The 16,160-nt window shown below is 35.1% G+C and overlaps 1 protein-coding gene across 29 annotated transcripts in view; it reads right to left on the bottom strand.

The window, feature by feature from the left end:
* Positions 1–16,160, bottom strand: part of VWA3A (von Willebrand factor A domain containing 3A) — a 43,993-nt gene that overhangs the window by 13,561 nt on the left and 14,272 nt on the right. For 28 of the 29 annotated variants that reach the window (XM_080556563.1, XM_080556552.1, XM_080556570.1 and 25 more), the window contains 17 exons: positions 15,738–15,857; positions 14,790–14,864; positions 13,954–14,098; positions 12,780–12,978; positions 12,276–12,346; positions 11,166–11,324; positions 10,306–10,396; positions 9,068–9,178; positions 8,494–8,591; positions 8,191–8,343; positions 7,375–7,483; positions 5,933–6,077; positions 5,352–5,496; positions 4,121–4,272; positions 2,828–2,954; positions 2,156–2,253; positions 590–653 (listed from right to left, as the gene is read on the bottom strand). In XM_080556563.1, coding sequence (XP_080412689.1) covers positions 590–653; positions 2,156–2,253; positions 2,828–2,954; positions 4,121–4,272; positions 5,352–5,496; positions 5,933–6,077; positions 7,375–7,483; positions 8,191–8,343; positions 8,494–8,591; positions 9,068–9,178; positions 10,306–10,396; positions 11,166–11,324; positions 12,276–12,346; positions 12,780–12,978; positions 13,954–14,098; positions 14,790–14,864; positions 15,738–15,857 — 2,062 coding nt within the window. The remainder of the gene's footprint in view (positions 1–589; positions 654–2,155; positions 2,254–2,827; positions 2,955–4,120; positions 4,273–5,351; positions 5,497–5,932; positions 6,078–7,374; positions 7,484–8,190; positions 8,344–8,493; positions 8,592–9,067; positions 9,179–10,305; positions 10,397–11,165; positions 11,325–12,275; positions 12,347–12,779; positions 12,979–13,953; positions 14,099–14,789; positions 14,865–15,737; positions 15,858–16,160) is intronic. The other variant, XM_080556569.1, reaches the window with a different exon arrangement.

Below are 16,160 nucleotides of genomic sequence, written 5' to 3'. Positions count from 1 at the left end.
GCTCTTGCTTTTCTTGTTTAATCCTGAGAAAGCACTGTTGCATTCACAACCAGCAATTTCTCTTTTCCTGTATTTTTAATTTGCTAATTTAAAAGTAGCGGGTTGGCTCTGTGAGTGGTTTGATTTGTCCAGCTGCCTCTCCCACAATCTTGTAATAATAGTTCAGTGTTTGTTGAGGTTGTTTTTACTATTAACGTGATCTTTTTCCAATCAGACTTGCTCATTTAGCTGATAAAACATGCAGCCCATGTAGCACTTCTTATTACAGCCATTATATCTGGTCCTAACTCTCTCTCTAACATGCTTAGCTGCTTATTCTTAGAAGAAAACTAAACCATTAATAATAAATACACATGTGCCTAGCTTTGTTCACCCCAAACAACATACTTCTCTTTGAAGTGTTCTTTGTGTATTAGGTTATACTATGGAACTAGCTCAGCTAAGCACTAGAACCATTACAATGTTTTCAGCATTGGAAGTGTCATTCCTGCAACTTAATACACTTTACGTTACATTTACAAAACGTTGTCCTTCTATTGAGATATTTAAACAATGTGTAAGCTATGATCTATTTGTGGTGACTGTTTACCTGAGCACTTTTTTTAAAGACAGAATTGTCCTTTTGGTTCATATTCCAATTTTGTAGTAATAACCTGTTTGAAAGAAAAAATAAAACAAATAATTACAGCAGCTTTTCATGAACGTATACAGTAGCTTTATATGTCTGCTTAGCCATGTCCTTGTGTGACAGAAAATCTTTTGATTGCAGAGGTCTAATGCATTTTAAAGCTCTTTAGAAATACTTTTGCTTGCTATTACTAACAAAGTGGTGCTTTCTGATTCTGGACTGGCAGTTAAGAAGCATTAACTATGAAGGAACATAAGGATCAATAAAATTTAACTGTCCTTCCCTTTTTGTTTCTAGGCAGGTATCAAACCTAACTCTAAATGACACTAGAAGCAGCAGGGAATGGTGTGCCACCTGAGCCAATTCAGTCTACTGAGATACAGTTGGCATGCAGTGCTAATGCAGTTATATTGCTCCAAGGAACTGACTTGGCTCATTTGGAGTCCACAGGGATACCTCTGCCTAACATCCCATTGTACTGTTATCTGTTACATTACTGTTAACAGAAAAAGGAAAAAGAAGCTTCATGCTAAGGGAGGATGCTGAAGAGAAGATAAGGAAGAGAAAACAAAGAAAAACCTGAAGAGTGTCTGGCAGAACATGCAGAGAGATAAGATAATTGGAAATTACAGTAAAGAAGGGAAGAGGGGAAGACACGGGACAAATTCTGGCAGGCCCAAGACTTAAAGGGGAAAGGAAAAAGATTAAGAGTCATATTATTTAGGAAAGCAGAAAGACTGAGATTAGGAGGTGAGGTCTTTGAGAGCAGAACAATCTTGTCAAATCCTTTGGTAAATCAGGACATGTAAGAGTGAAGAAGGTGGTTTAGGTAATCCTCCCAGGAAACGGTTAGTGGAAACTTTACAGGTCTTTAGAAGCAAAGAGAAAAGGAAATGGATAGTAACTTGAAAAGTAGATGGGTTGAGATGGGATTATTTCAGAACAGAAGATGTCACATTATTTAATGGGACAACTTAATTCTACCAGGCAGAGAATGGATGGTGATGCAATTAGAGAAGTCAGGGTAAGGTAGGATAGAAGGAGCCCATGCAGATTTCAGAAAATAAAAAAATAATTTGTATTTCAGAGTAAGAGGTCAGACTAATGGAAGAGGTACTAAAAAGGTCATTTTATTTTTTCATAATATATACAAAGAGAAATACAATGATTTGGTAGATGATAGAACTCAGCAAGGAGATGAACAACTTCATGTCATTTCCCTTTGATATAGGAGATGGAGGGACCACAACTGAGAAAAAACAATAGCCTGGAAGTTTAACACATTGTTAGACCATTGCTCAGATCCTTTACTATGATGGTTGCTAATAGTGTAAAGACCATAAAACTGAATCTCTCTAAAGCAGACAATTCATTTGCATGTTCTTTTCCAAGCCTCAAAAAACCCTCTAAAACTGACAGTACAAGAAACAGCACTTCTTTTACAAATAGCAGATACTGACAGTCAGATATTCTTGTCTTTACTTTGTGAAATAAAAATGTAATTATTGAAAGATTCTTGATACTCACCTCAAAGATTTTGCCTGCTTTAAAAAACTTCTGGCTTTTGCTACTTCTTCAGTAAGTTTCTTTAAATCATCTCCTTCAAAGTAAGGGAAAACTGGATCCTAAAAACAGAATTAAAATATTCTGCTTTATCCTGCAACTACTTATTATTTTCAATTTCTACCAATTTAATTAATTGAGCTAAAACTCTACATCTCCTTGCCCCTATCTACTTGCAGAAGCCTTGGAATTACAAGGGGAGAGCAGAGCAACTCTGGATTGAATATGACTGCTCACTAATACTCTTTCCTACTGTGGCAATCACTAAGGTCTCTTGGTATAGCATTAATGTGCTATGTAAGAATTTTACAGTGACAAATGAAACAGAAGATGGTGAGGATAAAAAGGCACAGTAAAAGCTAAAGCTAGCTTAAAAACAGCGTCCAGATATAGGATGATTTTGCTTCTCTTTCAAAAACTATATTGCGTTATATACTTCTTTCAAAGGCTAGGCCACCTGGCCAAGGCAACTAGCAGACATACAAAACCAGATATTAAGACTTCTCCTTTTGGTTGCAATATAATGTATTTTGAGTCCTGTACTACTACTTCTAGTGATTTTTATTTTTTAAAATGCAGTTTTACTACAGATGAAGATTAAGTTGGAGTGAAACAAAACCAAACCATTTAACATACATCTTCATCATCAAACCCCTCCACCAACATTCGGTGTGCTGCTAACTGGCCATCCACATCTCCAAAACTGCAGTGGTAGCGCCCTCCTGTTTGGGACGCAAGCTTCTTCAGAAATTCATTAGCTTCTCTGTTAACAACAAAACAGTAAGTGACTCATGAAAATTATTTCTCTGAAAGCAACAACAATAAAAGAAACTTCTAAGCATTCCTCAAAAAGTATGATAACAAAACAAGCAGTTTGGAGGACATGATTATATATTTCTTTATCGTTTCTAATCTTCAAGAGTTAATGAAGAATATACTGTACCTAGTTGTCATAACCTCCGAAGACAGGTTATTTTTGAACATGAGGTTCAGTGTAATAACAGAATCAAAAAAAACAAAAACAAATCAGAAAACAGGTTGGCAAGGAAAAGGCAGCAATATTTCAGACAGGCTAAGAAAGCCAAAAGCTGGGAGACTCCATAAGGGAAAGGAACATTTTGTGCATGCCCCATAACTTGTTCTCTTGTCTAAGCCTCTATTGCTTGCCATTATCCAACATGTCCAATGACTAGTACAGTTGCTATTGTATTCTTATTACAAGTATGCTAAATAACACACTTTTACTGCCATGGCATTTTAGAGTCCTTTCTCTGAAGCACTAGCATTATAATAGTCTCAATTTAAGAACACAAAGGCTGAGTTCTTTAAGACCTGGGACAACTGCTGCATTTTGAGGTGGCAGAATAGTTATGTACCTATTCTGGACAGCTTGAAGAGGTGGTCTGTTTGGCGGTCTGCTCCCTGCATCACACAGCCACAGGTGAATGTGGAAGAGCACATACTTTCTGGTATTGTTGCATGGTCTCCAATTCTGGACCATGCAAAGAGCCCTCCAGAAGAGCATCCAGAGATGTATCTTCAACCCAGACTCCATCATGGTTGGCATTAACACTTTCCCAGTGCTCCTTATTCCAATTTAGCCTAGTCTATTATTTTTCATGCATCTCTAGGGAGGTATACATGAAAAATCACTGATAGAACTATACGAATGCTGCAGACTATGGATGCATATCACAACTCCATGTGTGTGAAGGCGGTTCTCTCAAGGACACAAGCTGTGGGAGATATAGGCCATGCGGCAATTACCTGTGTCAGAACAGCTTGCCCAGTTCCCACTTGAATGAATGCCTCGCTCAAACCTGTTGTTCAGTGAACTGAGCATATGGCATGCTCTGAGAATGCAGCCCTCTGACAATAAATAAACTAATAATTTTCATGATTGTTTTGATCTTGCAAAGTATCACATACCTGTCCGCACAGCTAAATGAAATTGTGTGGATTTTAATATCTTGTTTCTTTCTCAAACTTTCAATTTCTTTCAAAATAAGACTGCAACTGGTATCTGGTTTTCCATCAGTCAATACATACAGTGCCTCTATATCTTGGAAGCTGAGAGCTTTCTGAAAACCAGAAAACAAGCTAAAATAATTAGAACATTTATATGAAAAGTAATTCTTTAAAATGAAAACACTATTCCAATGATGTAAGACAGCCGTATAATTACCACTTCATTAAGCAAGTTAGTATTGTCTTTTCACTAAGTATGAGAGAGATCAAGGATATAACTTTGTAAAAATAAACAAGTAGATAATTTGTACCATATGGCACTATAGTCACAAAAGCAGGACACCACCAAAAACTGACTCCTTGAAATAAGCTAAATGGATTCAAGTAAATAGATTCAGTTAACTGTTGTTGGAGAACTGCTGACAGAATATTTTTTCAGCCCACTTTGTGGGAGTAAAAGATGCTTAATGGCTGAAAATCAGGCTCATTAGGACCTGGGCATTTTATATTATGAAAACTTGCTATGATAATTAGTTCAGTGGACATCTCTGCAATATAAACATGTCTTCTAATTCTACTGCACTTGATTTGCCAAGAATTCCAGAAAATTTATATGAAGATTCTCTAAAGGTATCTAGAACAAGAATCACTCATTTAGGGCACAATTTTTCTACTGATTTAAATTTTAAATCTTATGAAATTGCAAGTTCTTTCAGTCTATTTTAAATTGTTATTACTAGTTAATTTTTACACCAAGAATTTTTATAGAAGTTTCTTCATCTGCTACTGAAGTTCAAGAATCACACTCAATGCCTATGTGATTCTAACCACCATTACTTCTTTAAAATCCATGTTTGGCTCAGACCAGATATATCATAACCACAATTGTACATAACCATCATTTTGAGGAATTGGCTATTTTCTCTCTCCATGACTGTTTGAACACAAAGATTAATGCAACTACTGACATTTCACATTTTTCCTAAACTCAGTATGAACAATGAATGTTTGTATTTTTGAGCCTTGTGGGCAGGAACAGTGGCTTAATTCCAGATCCATTTGGTGTTTTGAATACAAGAAGTGTTGTGTACTTTGGCCCAAATGTTTTCTAGTATATTATCAATCATATGGAAGTGTTTTATCAGCACAAGACTCTCTTTCTTCTCCAAAATATAGTACATAATTTACTAACCTGTAAAGCCATAAGGATACATGTATTACCATGAGCGTGGAATTTGGACACCCACTGTACAGCATCATGACATGTTTTATCAGTTGCCTGTACGAGATACTCCCTCCAGCTCTCTGTATTTTCTGAAAATCTCAGCAGGTTAAACCTGAGGAGAAAAATGACCAAAATATTTAAACCTAATCAATACTATCAGTCCCATTGGATAAGCTAGTTTTGAAACAGAAACAAAACCAAAAACCAAACAACCAGAAACAATCAAGAACCTATTATTGGAATAAGAACGTGTCAGAAAGCGTAACTCATTCTGCATCAACAGAAAGTCAATTGGAATGCTGAACCCAAAAGGTTAAACAGCATCAGCCTATGGCAAACATGGCACAAATCTTAGAGAGCTGAGAATTCCAAGCTGCTTAATATGAAAAACAAAAGAAAAAGCACTAATGCCACGTGCATATTATGCACTAACATACAGTAATGACTTGTACTGTGTTTCAGTACTGTATTTTTAGTAATTACTACATAATCTTATTACATAAGAATAAGTAGTGCAGGTTTCAGCCTGTATCAGTAGTCTATCATACCTGACTTCATTTTTTCTCAGCTGTTCCCAGATAAGAGATGCAAGTTCTTTTGTGATATGTGGCAAATATGGGTCCATGGAACCAGAGGTGTCAATTAAAACACAGACATTTGCTTCTAAAATGGTACCAAACAATCTTCGGCTTCCTGCATCAGATCATTCAAATGTCGTGTCATTACATAGGCTTATTTTGTTGAACATAAGATTGTATTGAGCATACAGTAAAACCTTCAGTCTTTAGGAGTTATTCTGGGCACACCTCTACATAATAAATTCTAACCTGTGTGGAAACTAAGCAGTTCAAGGGTTAGTGATAGAAAAGTTTTCTGCTATTACAAATCTAGTACTATCAAGCATTAATTACTAGCCAATTGTTACAACTTGCATTAAAAATGTGTAGCTCCTACTTTGCAACACAGAAAAAGATGAACGATTTCCTAACATATTTATGAGCAACAGAGGGATCAAAATACTTTTCACCAGCAGTGATGCTAAACTTCTAAATATGGCGTGTTCTTAGTAAAAGAACCAAAAAAGCTATTTTTTTTGTGTACATGATTGTGTTTCTTCTGTTGATGGAAAGCTTCTAACACTATGAACATCTACCTTGTATTCATGAACACAATACATAAAAATTAAAATTTTGCATCACGGCCATAATCATTTCACTGCAAGCTGGATGTATATCTACTGCATAGATGTTGAATTCTCTTATAGTCTTATTTTATCGTCATAAAAATACTTTTTAAAAACAGTTAAACAAAATAATAAGTAGATGATAACAATAAAACAGAACTTAAATGATTTTGATGATAAACTTACTTTTGCCTTTACATTTCTTGTGCAATTACAGTGTACAGACCTTTGTTATGATGACTGTCATAAACTGTGCTAAAGAACTTGCTAACTTTGGCCTACCCTGTGTTAGATACTTTGTCTTGCCCTACTCTTAGTGTTGGATACTAAATGCCAAAGACGTCTAGTGTGGAGGAGTCAAGAGGAAATGATTTGCAATTACGACATTAAGTTATTAAACATGTATTAGAAGGTCGAATAACTAGCACTGTCATTTAACCTACCACATTTGGGCTTGAGGTTAACAACTCATGTTAAAGGAGGCAGCTGGCATAACTCAAATCTATTGTTTAAAACTGTGTGTCAAGCTCACACTTCATTAATATTTTATCCACAAACAAAGGCTCACTGCTAAAATATTTTTTTAAAGAAAAAGAAGAACTTAGTTTCCAGTGCATAGTTGAAACTACAAGCAAACAAATGGAATTTTACAATTCTGCAGCTACAAATCACAGAATAGGCACAATAGCTCTTTGAACCTCATATTTGACGTCCAGACTTATTCAGACTAAACCCCACAGAAATAGTAGACAAGAAGATTTTATAAATGTTTAAATTCTGTTTTACAGTAAAGATGCACAGCACTACCTGACAGAAGCCATTGTATTCTTTGTAGATAGCGTTGCAACACCTTCTCCATTTGTTCAGTGTAGATTTCCAGTTGTTTAGATTGAACCTGCAGATGTTTCACAACCCCCTGGAAAATTCAGTTTGTACAATAGCATCTTACGTCAACAAGTATGAGCTCTGCGGCTATATATGCAGTATTAGCAACAGAAATCAGGGTGATTAGTTGTTTGCCTTTTTTTTTTTTGTCTTTAACTCTATGAAATAGTGTAAGAAAATTTCTATGGCTCTGTCACTACTAAGTAACTGGTTTACCTAAATTAGGAAAGCCTAGTTCTAATCTCAGCCAGTTGTATTGAGCAACAAAATTATATAATGTGGCTGGACAGGTGCTTACGTTGCATTCCTTCTGACATTTTTGTAGATAAAATAGACCAATAATACCCTGGACTTAACTTGCTATGTTTCTCTGGTAATTGCACAAACCAAACCAATCAATATCCAACAGTTTCCTAGTTTCCACTCTCATATGATATTCCAAAGCCTTACTTACAAAGAAATTTTAAAATTATTATTCACGCTGGATGAGCAGAAGAGTTGCCATACATTCCAAAGATCCTATGCAGTTTGCATTTCAAATATGCTAAATATTTTTTGTGGTGAACAGAAAGCTAGAGAAAGTCTTCTATTAGCAGGGTGGTTTAGAACAGAAAATAATGGAGGAAAGTGGAAAACACACATTACATTGGCATGCCACAAACACTGATTATCATGCACTGTCTTTAGCAAATATAAAGCCTATCAACTATGTAGGTATATGACATCTGCAAAACTTACATTGACTTCTACACTAGGGAAGATAGTACAGTATTTTGCTGATACTTTCTTGTGCAGAGACTCCACAATTTTCTTTCGGTGAGTACAGCTTGGACCAAACATCAGTCTGGGCAATTCCAGTTTAAGTTTTTTAATACTGTACTTAGTCAGCCACTTGTAAGAAAAACAAACGGAGCAATTGGTTTTTAGTAAATATTAAAACTGCTTAAGTAATAACATGTTGTACAGAATCACAATTAAGACATTCACATAATTCATACTAAGAATTCTAAAATGGCTATTTATTGATAAGGAACAAAATACCTCTTTGCTTGAACAGATTTCCTCTTTTTTTGGCAATGTAACAGATGGAACACTCTTTCTTGTGCACATTGTCTTTGGATACTTTCGGTATACTGTACCTAGCAAGAAAATGAACAAAGTAGCATTGGGAACCTTAGGTTACCTCTTCATAGCCCTTCATACATGACTTCATAGCCCTTTTGAGGTTACATATTGGTAAAACAAAACAAAACAATACAAACAGCCAAACAAAAAGACACCTACTATTTCACACACAGATTTTCATTTGACAAAAATGGAAAGTTTCTGTAAAAAAGTGACTTCTAAAGAAGCCATTTAGTTTTAAAAATTACCTTAAAAAATAAAATCTTCTACTCACCTAAGCCATGGCATTTTTCCTTAAAACATCTTTGACCAGAAGATCTCTAAACATTTTACAAAAACCGATTAAAACACTCACTACTATTTGATAAATGAAACTCAATTCCATTCACTATTTAAAGCTCACTGATTATATGTGACTTTGCATCCAAACAGTTTGATAACGCAAAGACTGATAAAAAGGCTTCACCAATAATATCTTGGTAACACATACCCACATTTCTTCCTTTATCAGTATAAAATACTGACACAGAACACTCTGTCTGTTTCCTTGATTTATGTTTTCTTTTATTCTCAGTCTGAGGCCATTGTTTTGTTGTTTGTACTACAAACAAAAAAATACAAATGTTGGTTTAATTTAGCAAAGTGTAAAACTGACATGCAACCCAGTTCTTCAGTTCATAACTTCCTATTGCCACAATTATACATACTTAATTTTCTTAGATACTGGTCAAGAAAAATCCATATTATAGAACTAGTCATGTTCGTTTCATACAAATGGAACCATAATCTTTACGACTTATAAATTAGCATCAGGAAGAATGTCACACGGTATAACCTGAAAAGATTAGGGGCTCAGAAGAAGTATAGCATGTATTGGAAAAGCCAGTTATCATTGCACACAGTACCTCATATGCAAATATGAATCCAGATTTGTAAACATTGCTGTATAGCAATAAATCAATAGATATCAAGGCCCAAATTTAATGCAAAAAATCAAAACAGAACAAACAACAAGAAAAACACCTCTGCAGACGTTAACAAAGATGCAATGAACAAAGAATAGGAAAATTATAAAAATGGGGGAAAATTTTAAAAATGGGGGAGGAAGGAATTGGACTTTAATTAACCAACAGTGACTGGAATAAATTTAAGAACTGTTCTATATACCAGCAGTAGCTGCAAGAGACAGCACTGCAGATAACCTGATGTTTGTGTTGAAGTTTCCCTTCATTGCTGGATCATAAATAGAGCAGCATATTAATAACAATTGGTTACAAGAATATTAACAGAAATATTATATATTGAACTAGTAACATAAATCTCTGAATTGTTGAGCCTTGATAAAAATGGAGTATGAATTGAAAACCAAGAAAAGTGAGGTTTTAATTATGTCTTCGGGGATATGATAAAAGGGGGGCTCTACTTTCCACCACACACACTTAAATTTCCTGATGCAGGATGAACGTTCAGTCAAATAACCTGGAAATTGTTATGCAGCTGGACACTGTTCCTTCCTCTCCCAACCTGTATGGAATCTAGATACATTACAACTAAAACTCATACAGAAGTATTTCAAAAACAACTCCAATGTTTCCTATCACTGACTACAGATTAAAATTGGTTATGTTTCTAAAAATTTAAGATTAAATCTCTCAAGTCTAATTTAATACTTTATTCTAAGCAAAAACCAAGCAAACTAAAGACAAAAAGCCCCTAATCCATACAGACCTGGTGGAATTTCTGCTTTTGCACTAGTAGGACGCCATGCCAATACTCCTATGGAAGTAGTTTTCTCTGTACTGTGGTTGTCTTTAATATACTATATAAGCATAGATAATAAAAAATAAAAAGTTTCAACCATATCATAATTACATAAATTATTCCAAACTGGAACTATCCTTCATTATTCCCTAATTCTTGTTTCACACTGTCTCTTCTGACTTCAGTCATTTATACTCCCAAGTAGTAAGCACTGGCACTGGCCAGATTTGCCCACTCTCTCAAAACAGATACATAAACTGTCAAAATTAACAAGGAAAGCATCAGCAAAGCCCAAGGGTCTCAGAAGTAGTATAACTTCATGGAAATAAGCACAGGGAGCAGGAAACAAATCCCAAATCCTATTTCTTGCTTTATATTACCTCTCTGTGTGGCCAAAGACATGCTACTCAGCTGCAGCTGTTTCATGTATACATGAACAGGATACCACAAAATTCAGTACTTCCTAGAAGGTCTTGCTAAATAGAAGTAATTTGGTAAAACACATTTCTGCTTTGCCTTTGCTTTTATTAAACACTAATTTTTTAAGGTCAGAGGAGGAATTAATTAGATAATTTTAGATACTACAATATTGTTTAATTACTACAATTCTACTTAATTAGCAGGATTTATTAAGATGTACTTCTCTGTTTACGTAGCACTTTGAATGCAAATTAAAATGTAAATTCAGAGTAGTATCACAGTACTGTTTTTACTTCCTTCAAATTTTCAGCCTAAGCACTTCTTTCACAAAGACCAGCATGAGCTGGGTAGAGTTGCTAATTATAACAGACTGCATCTTAAAAATAAGACCGTGAAGAATTTCAAACCATTCTAGCCAGGCTCAGAGCTGTGGGTTTTGGAGATGGCAGCTTCTGTGGCTTTCTTTTCTCTTTTGTCACAAGCATATTTGAGCTTGCTTCTGGTACAAGTGGATTAGCAGACTGATTTCCTGAACGTTGCTTTAAGGATTCCACTAAGAATGCACACTGAAACGAAGTTCACACTGTTCAGTAATTCATATACATGAAATTTAAGTAAATGACATTTCAAGGACAGACACTCTTTATTTTTAATTTTTACAGTAAATAAAACAAATAGAAAATGTACTAATATGGTGACGCTTAACGCCTCTAACTTCTTTGTACTGTGCTTCCTCAAACACATAGGAAAAAAATCCTCTGTGCTCTGAGCAAACATTCTAAAAGAAAATGCAATGCTACCTGCATCAAAACCAGAACAAATAGGAGGAGGATGAACCTAATACATTCGACTATTAAACTATAATATAAAATATGTCAAGATCCTATTGAGTATCCACTGACTTTTCTTTAAAAACAGAACCAAACAAAACAACAACAGATTTTTGTCTCAGACTTGCATTCAACAAATTGCTCTGACCTCCGGACAGGTAATTTCACTGTAAGTATCTTTCTCATCACACTTTTATAAGAAACAGCTATCATAATGCCAGGCTGGCCACACTGCCTCAGCAAATTTGTTGGATATCTTTGGGAAAAATTAAGTGCATTTAATATCGAGAGAGATTGTCTAGTTCTACACCCTTAGTACACTTTTGTGCCAATAACGCAATAACACTCCCTCTGCTGTGCTTTATAGGAGTAAATGAACAATTAATTCTACTTGAGAAGAACTCATCATAGGACTGGCCACAAAGATGAGAATCGCTTCAGTTGTAAACTGCTTATATTTGATAGAAAACCACAGACAGTCCAACACCAATCACTGCAGTGCTACTGTATAACTGCTTTCTAGTCCATGTTTACTCTACAGTGAACTATTCTCACATTCTAGAGTGTTTCTCCCCATCTTACAAGGGTTTTCATTTTGTCCAATTTTCTGCTCTGCCAACTGAACAAACACTGTGGATTTTGTTTTTCTGAAGAAAAACGGAATTTAAAAAGATATATAATTCATACCTTTTGGGAGTAGTTGTTTGCTTTTTCAATTTCAGACACAATAACAGTGATATCATCACTTTCAAAAATACCTGATAATCAAATATACGCTAATCAGTATTTTTAAATGTAAAATATATATACATATATATATTTAAAGTATACAACAATTTGTAGAGCATGTCAAATATCAATGAAAAGAATCAGAAAACCTTCTTTTCCTGTATGCCAGGTAGTCTGGAGCTACTACACTAGTAAATAAATTTTAATTGTACATCTTTAAAATATCTACCAGAAAATACTGAATTTTAATAGAAAAAACAAATTCCTGCATTAATGATGCATTATAATATTCTACAAGACAGCTAAAAGCCTTTATCAAACTAAGACCTCTGTTTATATCTCAATATTAGTGTAGTATTATCACATCCTAAAAACTAAACAACTTGCTTGGGGGAAAATACATTAACACATATTATTTACTTAATTAAAAAGAACTAAGTGCTGGCTTTCTTTTTCATGTACCTGCTTCTCCAAACCAATGAAATCTCCCATTGGCTGCAGGTACTATTTCCTTAAAAGCGATGGCAGTTTCAGTTGGGTTAGCATAGCGGGCTGGAATAATCCCACTGGAGTCAACATCTTCCATTACGCTGAACAGACAGACATGAAGCTGCAGATCAAAACCTCTGCAAACCTCAGCCATATAGGTACTGATTAAGTGCTGCAAAGCAAAAAAAAAAACATCAGTAGCGACCCTGTACCTCAGATGAACTCCCATCTATTCCACTGTTTCCTGAACTGATGAACAAACAGTGCCCAGCGTGTGCAATTCAGTGGAGGAATACACCCCGAGTAGCTGAATGCCTCCTTAAATCATGTATATACACAAAAGCTAATGCTGTTATTACTTGTGACAACACCAACTGCACTGCTGCAGCCAAGAAGTGAGTTGGGGTAGTTATGAGAATCAAAACACCAAGGTGACGGTCTTCAAGCTACCCATGCACTGTAGCAAAGAAGTAGGGATGGAAATTACTCATTTGGACTTTCTGTATGCATCTTTCATTCTCTTGTTTTCTACATAGGCTTTTAACAATTTCTTGGGTTTGCCCAGAATTTCCAGAAGTTTAGTAACAAAGGCAAGACAGGCCTACTGTACACACATAGGTAAGCCAATTGGACTACTCTAAGTTCGGAAGTCCTAGGCAGTGCAAGTGGCTCAACAGCAACAGAGCACACACACTATGAAAATACATCCAAGCAGCGGACTACTGTTATTAAAAAGAGGAGGTGTTTCTATATAGTGTACTATGAAATTTCACTGTAAAATTATCTGTGGCTTTATATCATTATATCATAAGAAAATTATACAATACAAAAATCTGAGTGGGCTTCTTCAAATTAAGAAATACGCAGTGAATTGATAGCCACAGCTGGAGTGAGACAAAGATCTTAAAAACACTTCTAGAGTTTTCTGATTCACATATTATTAATAATTACTACCTCCAACACATAAATAGTGACTGCAGAAAGAAAAGTCTGAGATACCAACATTTGTGCTGGCTTAGATAAGTAAAGAAGTATTCCACCAACAAGCTATAGTGAGTAGCCAAAAGAGAAAAAAAAGATAAATACAGTTGAGATTAATTCTGATAGGAACTTTCGGAAGAGCTGTAAAACCTGTGATGATACTCACTGTTTCCTGGTCAGGTATTCCAGTAGTCAAGAGGTAAAGTCCTTGTGATTTGTGTTTATCTTTATATTTGAAGTCTACTTCCACAGCTCGCCTGAGAGCACTCATGAAATTTCTACTCCCTCTGCATTGCAAGCTCAACACCCACCTAAGAAGAAGTTTACAGTTCAAAGAATTGATCTAGAAAAGCTTTTGTTTCTGCATAAAGCAGTAAGAGAACTAAGAATCTTAACTAACACTGCTCTGGAGTCTGAAATTTTTGACAATGACAGCCAGTAAAACCAGATTATACATGGATCCAAATCACTTGTTCTAGTTTCTGTATTTCAACCATGACAAAGTAGTTTTTAAGATAAGAGTCAAAGCACAGAGGTGAAGAAAAAATGTAAGAGCAGAACTGACAGGAATAAAAGAAAACCACGGATGTATAATGAAACCACTGAAGATATAATTCCATAGAGAAATGTGGGATTTGGTTCCAGTGTATGCGGGGAAAACCATGGTTTAAATTCCAGATCTAAACTGAATTTGAAATAGTTTTAAATTCTTCATGTAACCTGTGTTTCTTAAAAACTTCTCTATTCATGTACATATGTATTCTGTATACACATGAAACACAAAGTCATTAGGACATACTGAACTTTATGACACTGTTTTCACAATAAATCATCATAAACAATCACTGTAGAACAGTTCATGGCAAATTATTTTTGAGATATGGTAAACGTCAATTTTCTAAACTGTTTGCAATGCCAATTAACTATGTTTCTCTGTTATATCTGCTTCATGGTATCTATGTTCACGTAATTCAGAAGTATAAGAAAGTTATTTCATCCTACCTCCAAGCTTTTTGTAAGTTTTCTGGTTGGGAAGGAACTAGTTCCAGCTGCCAAGGCACAATGTCACTCCCAAATCTTTTACAGAATGATAATAGCAATTAATTTTCATAGAACAGAGAAAAGGACTGAATGAATTCTTAAAAAAAAACGATTTGGGTTATTAAGAGGTAAAATTTTCTATTTCAAATCATTTAGTTATTCCAATTTATCCATCACTCAGGGGTTGTCAGAATTTCAAAGCAGCGGGCCAGATTGCGTTTTTCTGTCTTGAACAGTATGCTAATGAGCTAGTAAAAGTTCAGCAGAAGACAGAAAGCCTTGCAATTAAAAAAAAAAAAAGAAGAACACCCACAAAACCAAACACCCCCCATACCCCAAACCAGTAACACTGAGATGCTGCCTTCATGACTCTGCTCTCCTCTCCTACCAAATTTGGAACCCCACGAGTTGTTGTCTCTCTTTTTTACCTGTCATTCAGGAACCTGCCAAGCTGCTGCTCAGCAGTTGTGCCATATATTTCTCACTACCAACATGAATACAGATTTTTAGTACTATTAAACAGTAAAGAAGTGTTGGAGTTACTGTAAAATTTAAAGGGCACTCTCAGTAATACTGAGAAACCTCCAAAACCCTCATCTAGTAAAAGTTTCTGCCATGTGAATTGATACTGTTGTTATGAACAATATAACAGAAAGAGAATTTGATCCAATTGGTTTCAGTGCCCCCTCCCCCCAAATGATTTTTAATTACTAATTTCGTCTCTGTACATCTGATCCATAAATCTATTCAATAAAATTATATCAGTGTTTCTCTTGCAACTATTTCATCATAAAATGTGAAATACAACCAGAAATCTAAAACATGCCCATTAGTAACTAGTCTATCAGCATCCTTCTTTCATTGCAAAGTTAAGAGTATTTTAAAAGATAGTCTTAAGTAGCTGCTTACGCTATAATATTGAAGTAATCCTTATCTGACATTTGTTCCTCAAGTAAAAGTCGCAAATAATGTTGGATGTGGATGATGTACATAGAGTTTGTCGCTGATATATCAACAAGTATAACCACCCTGTATAAGAAACATGTTATTTGTCAAAAGAACTTAATTACATTTTTTTAAAATCTTCACTGCACTCCTTAGCTCACCAAGAAAAGCATCTACTAGCTATGTATAAAAATAGATAAAGACAATCAATATAAGAAAAAATAATCTGCAGAACATCAGGTGAGTTTTTTTTTAAAAATAATAACAGAAAATTCTGTCTTCCTTAGGCTATACAGTAATCAGGGTACTGGCACATGTATTGCCGTATTGGCTGTTGAACCCTAAACAGCTCCTCTTTCTTCTCTGTACTTGAATATCCAGAACATG

Source organism: Anser brachyrhynchus (assembly GCF_964034855.1).
Source record: "Anser brachyrhynchus genome assembly, chromosome: 15".
NCBI lineage: Eukaryota > Metazoa > Chordata > Aves > Anseriformes > Anatidae > Anser > Anser brachyrhynchus.
The sequence above is the reverse complement of the archived record's forward strand: the minus strand, read 5'-3'. Positions and strand labels throughout refer to the sequence as shown.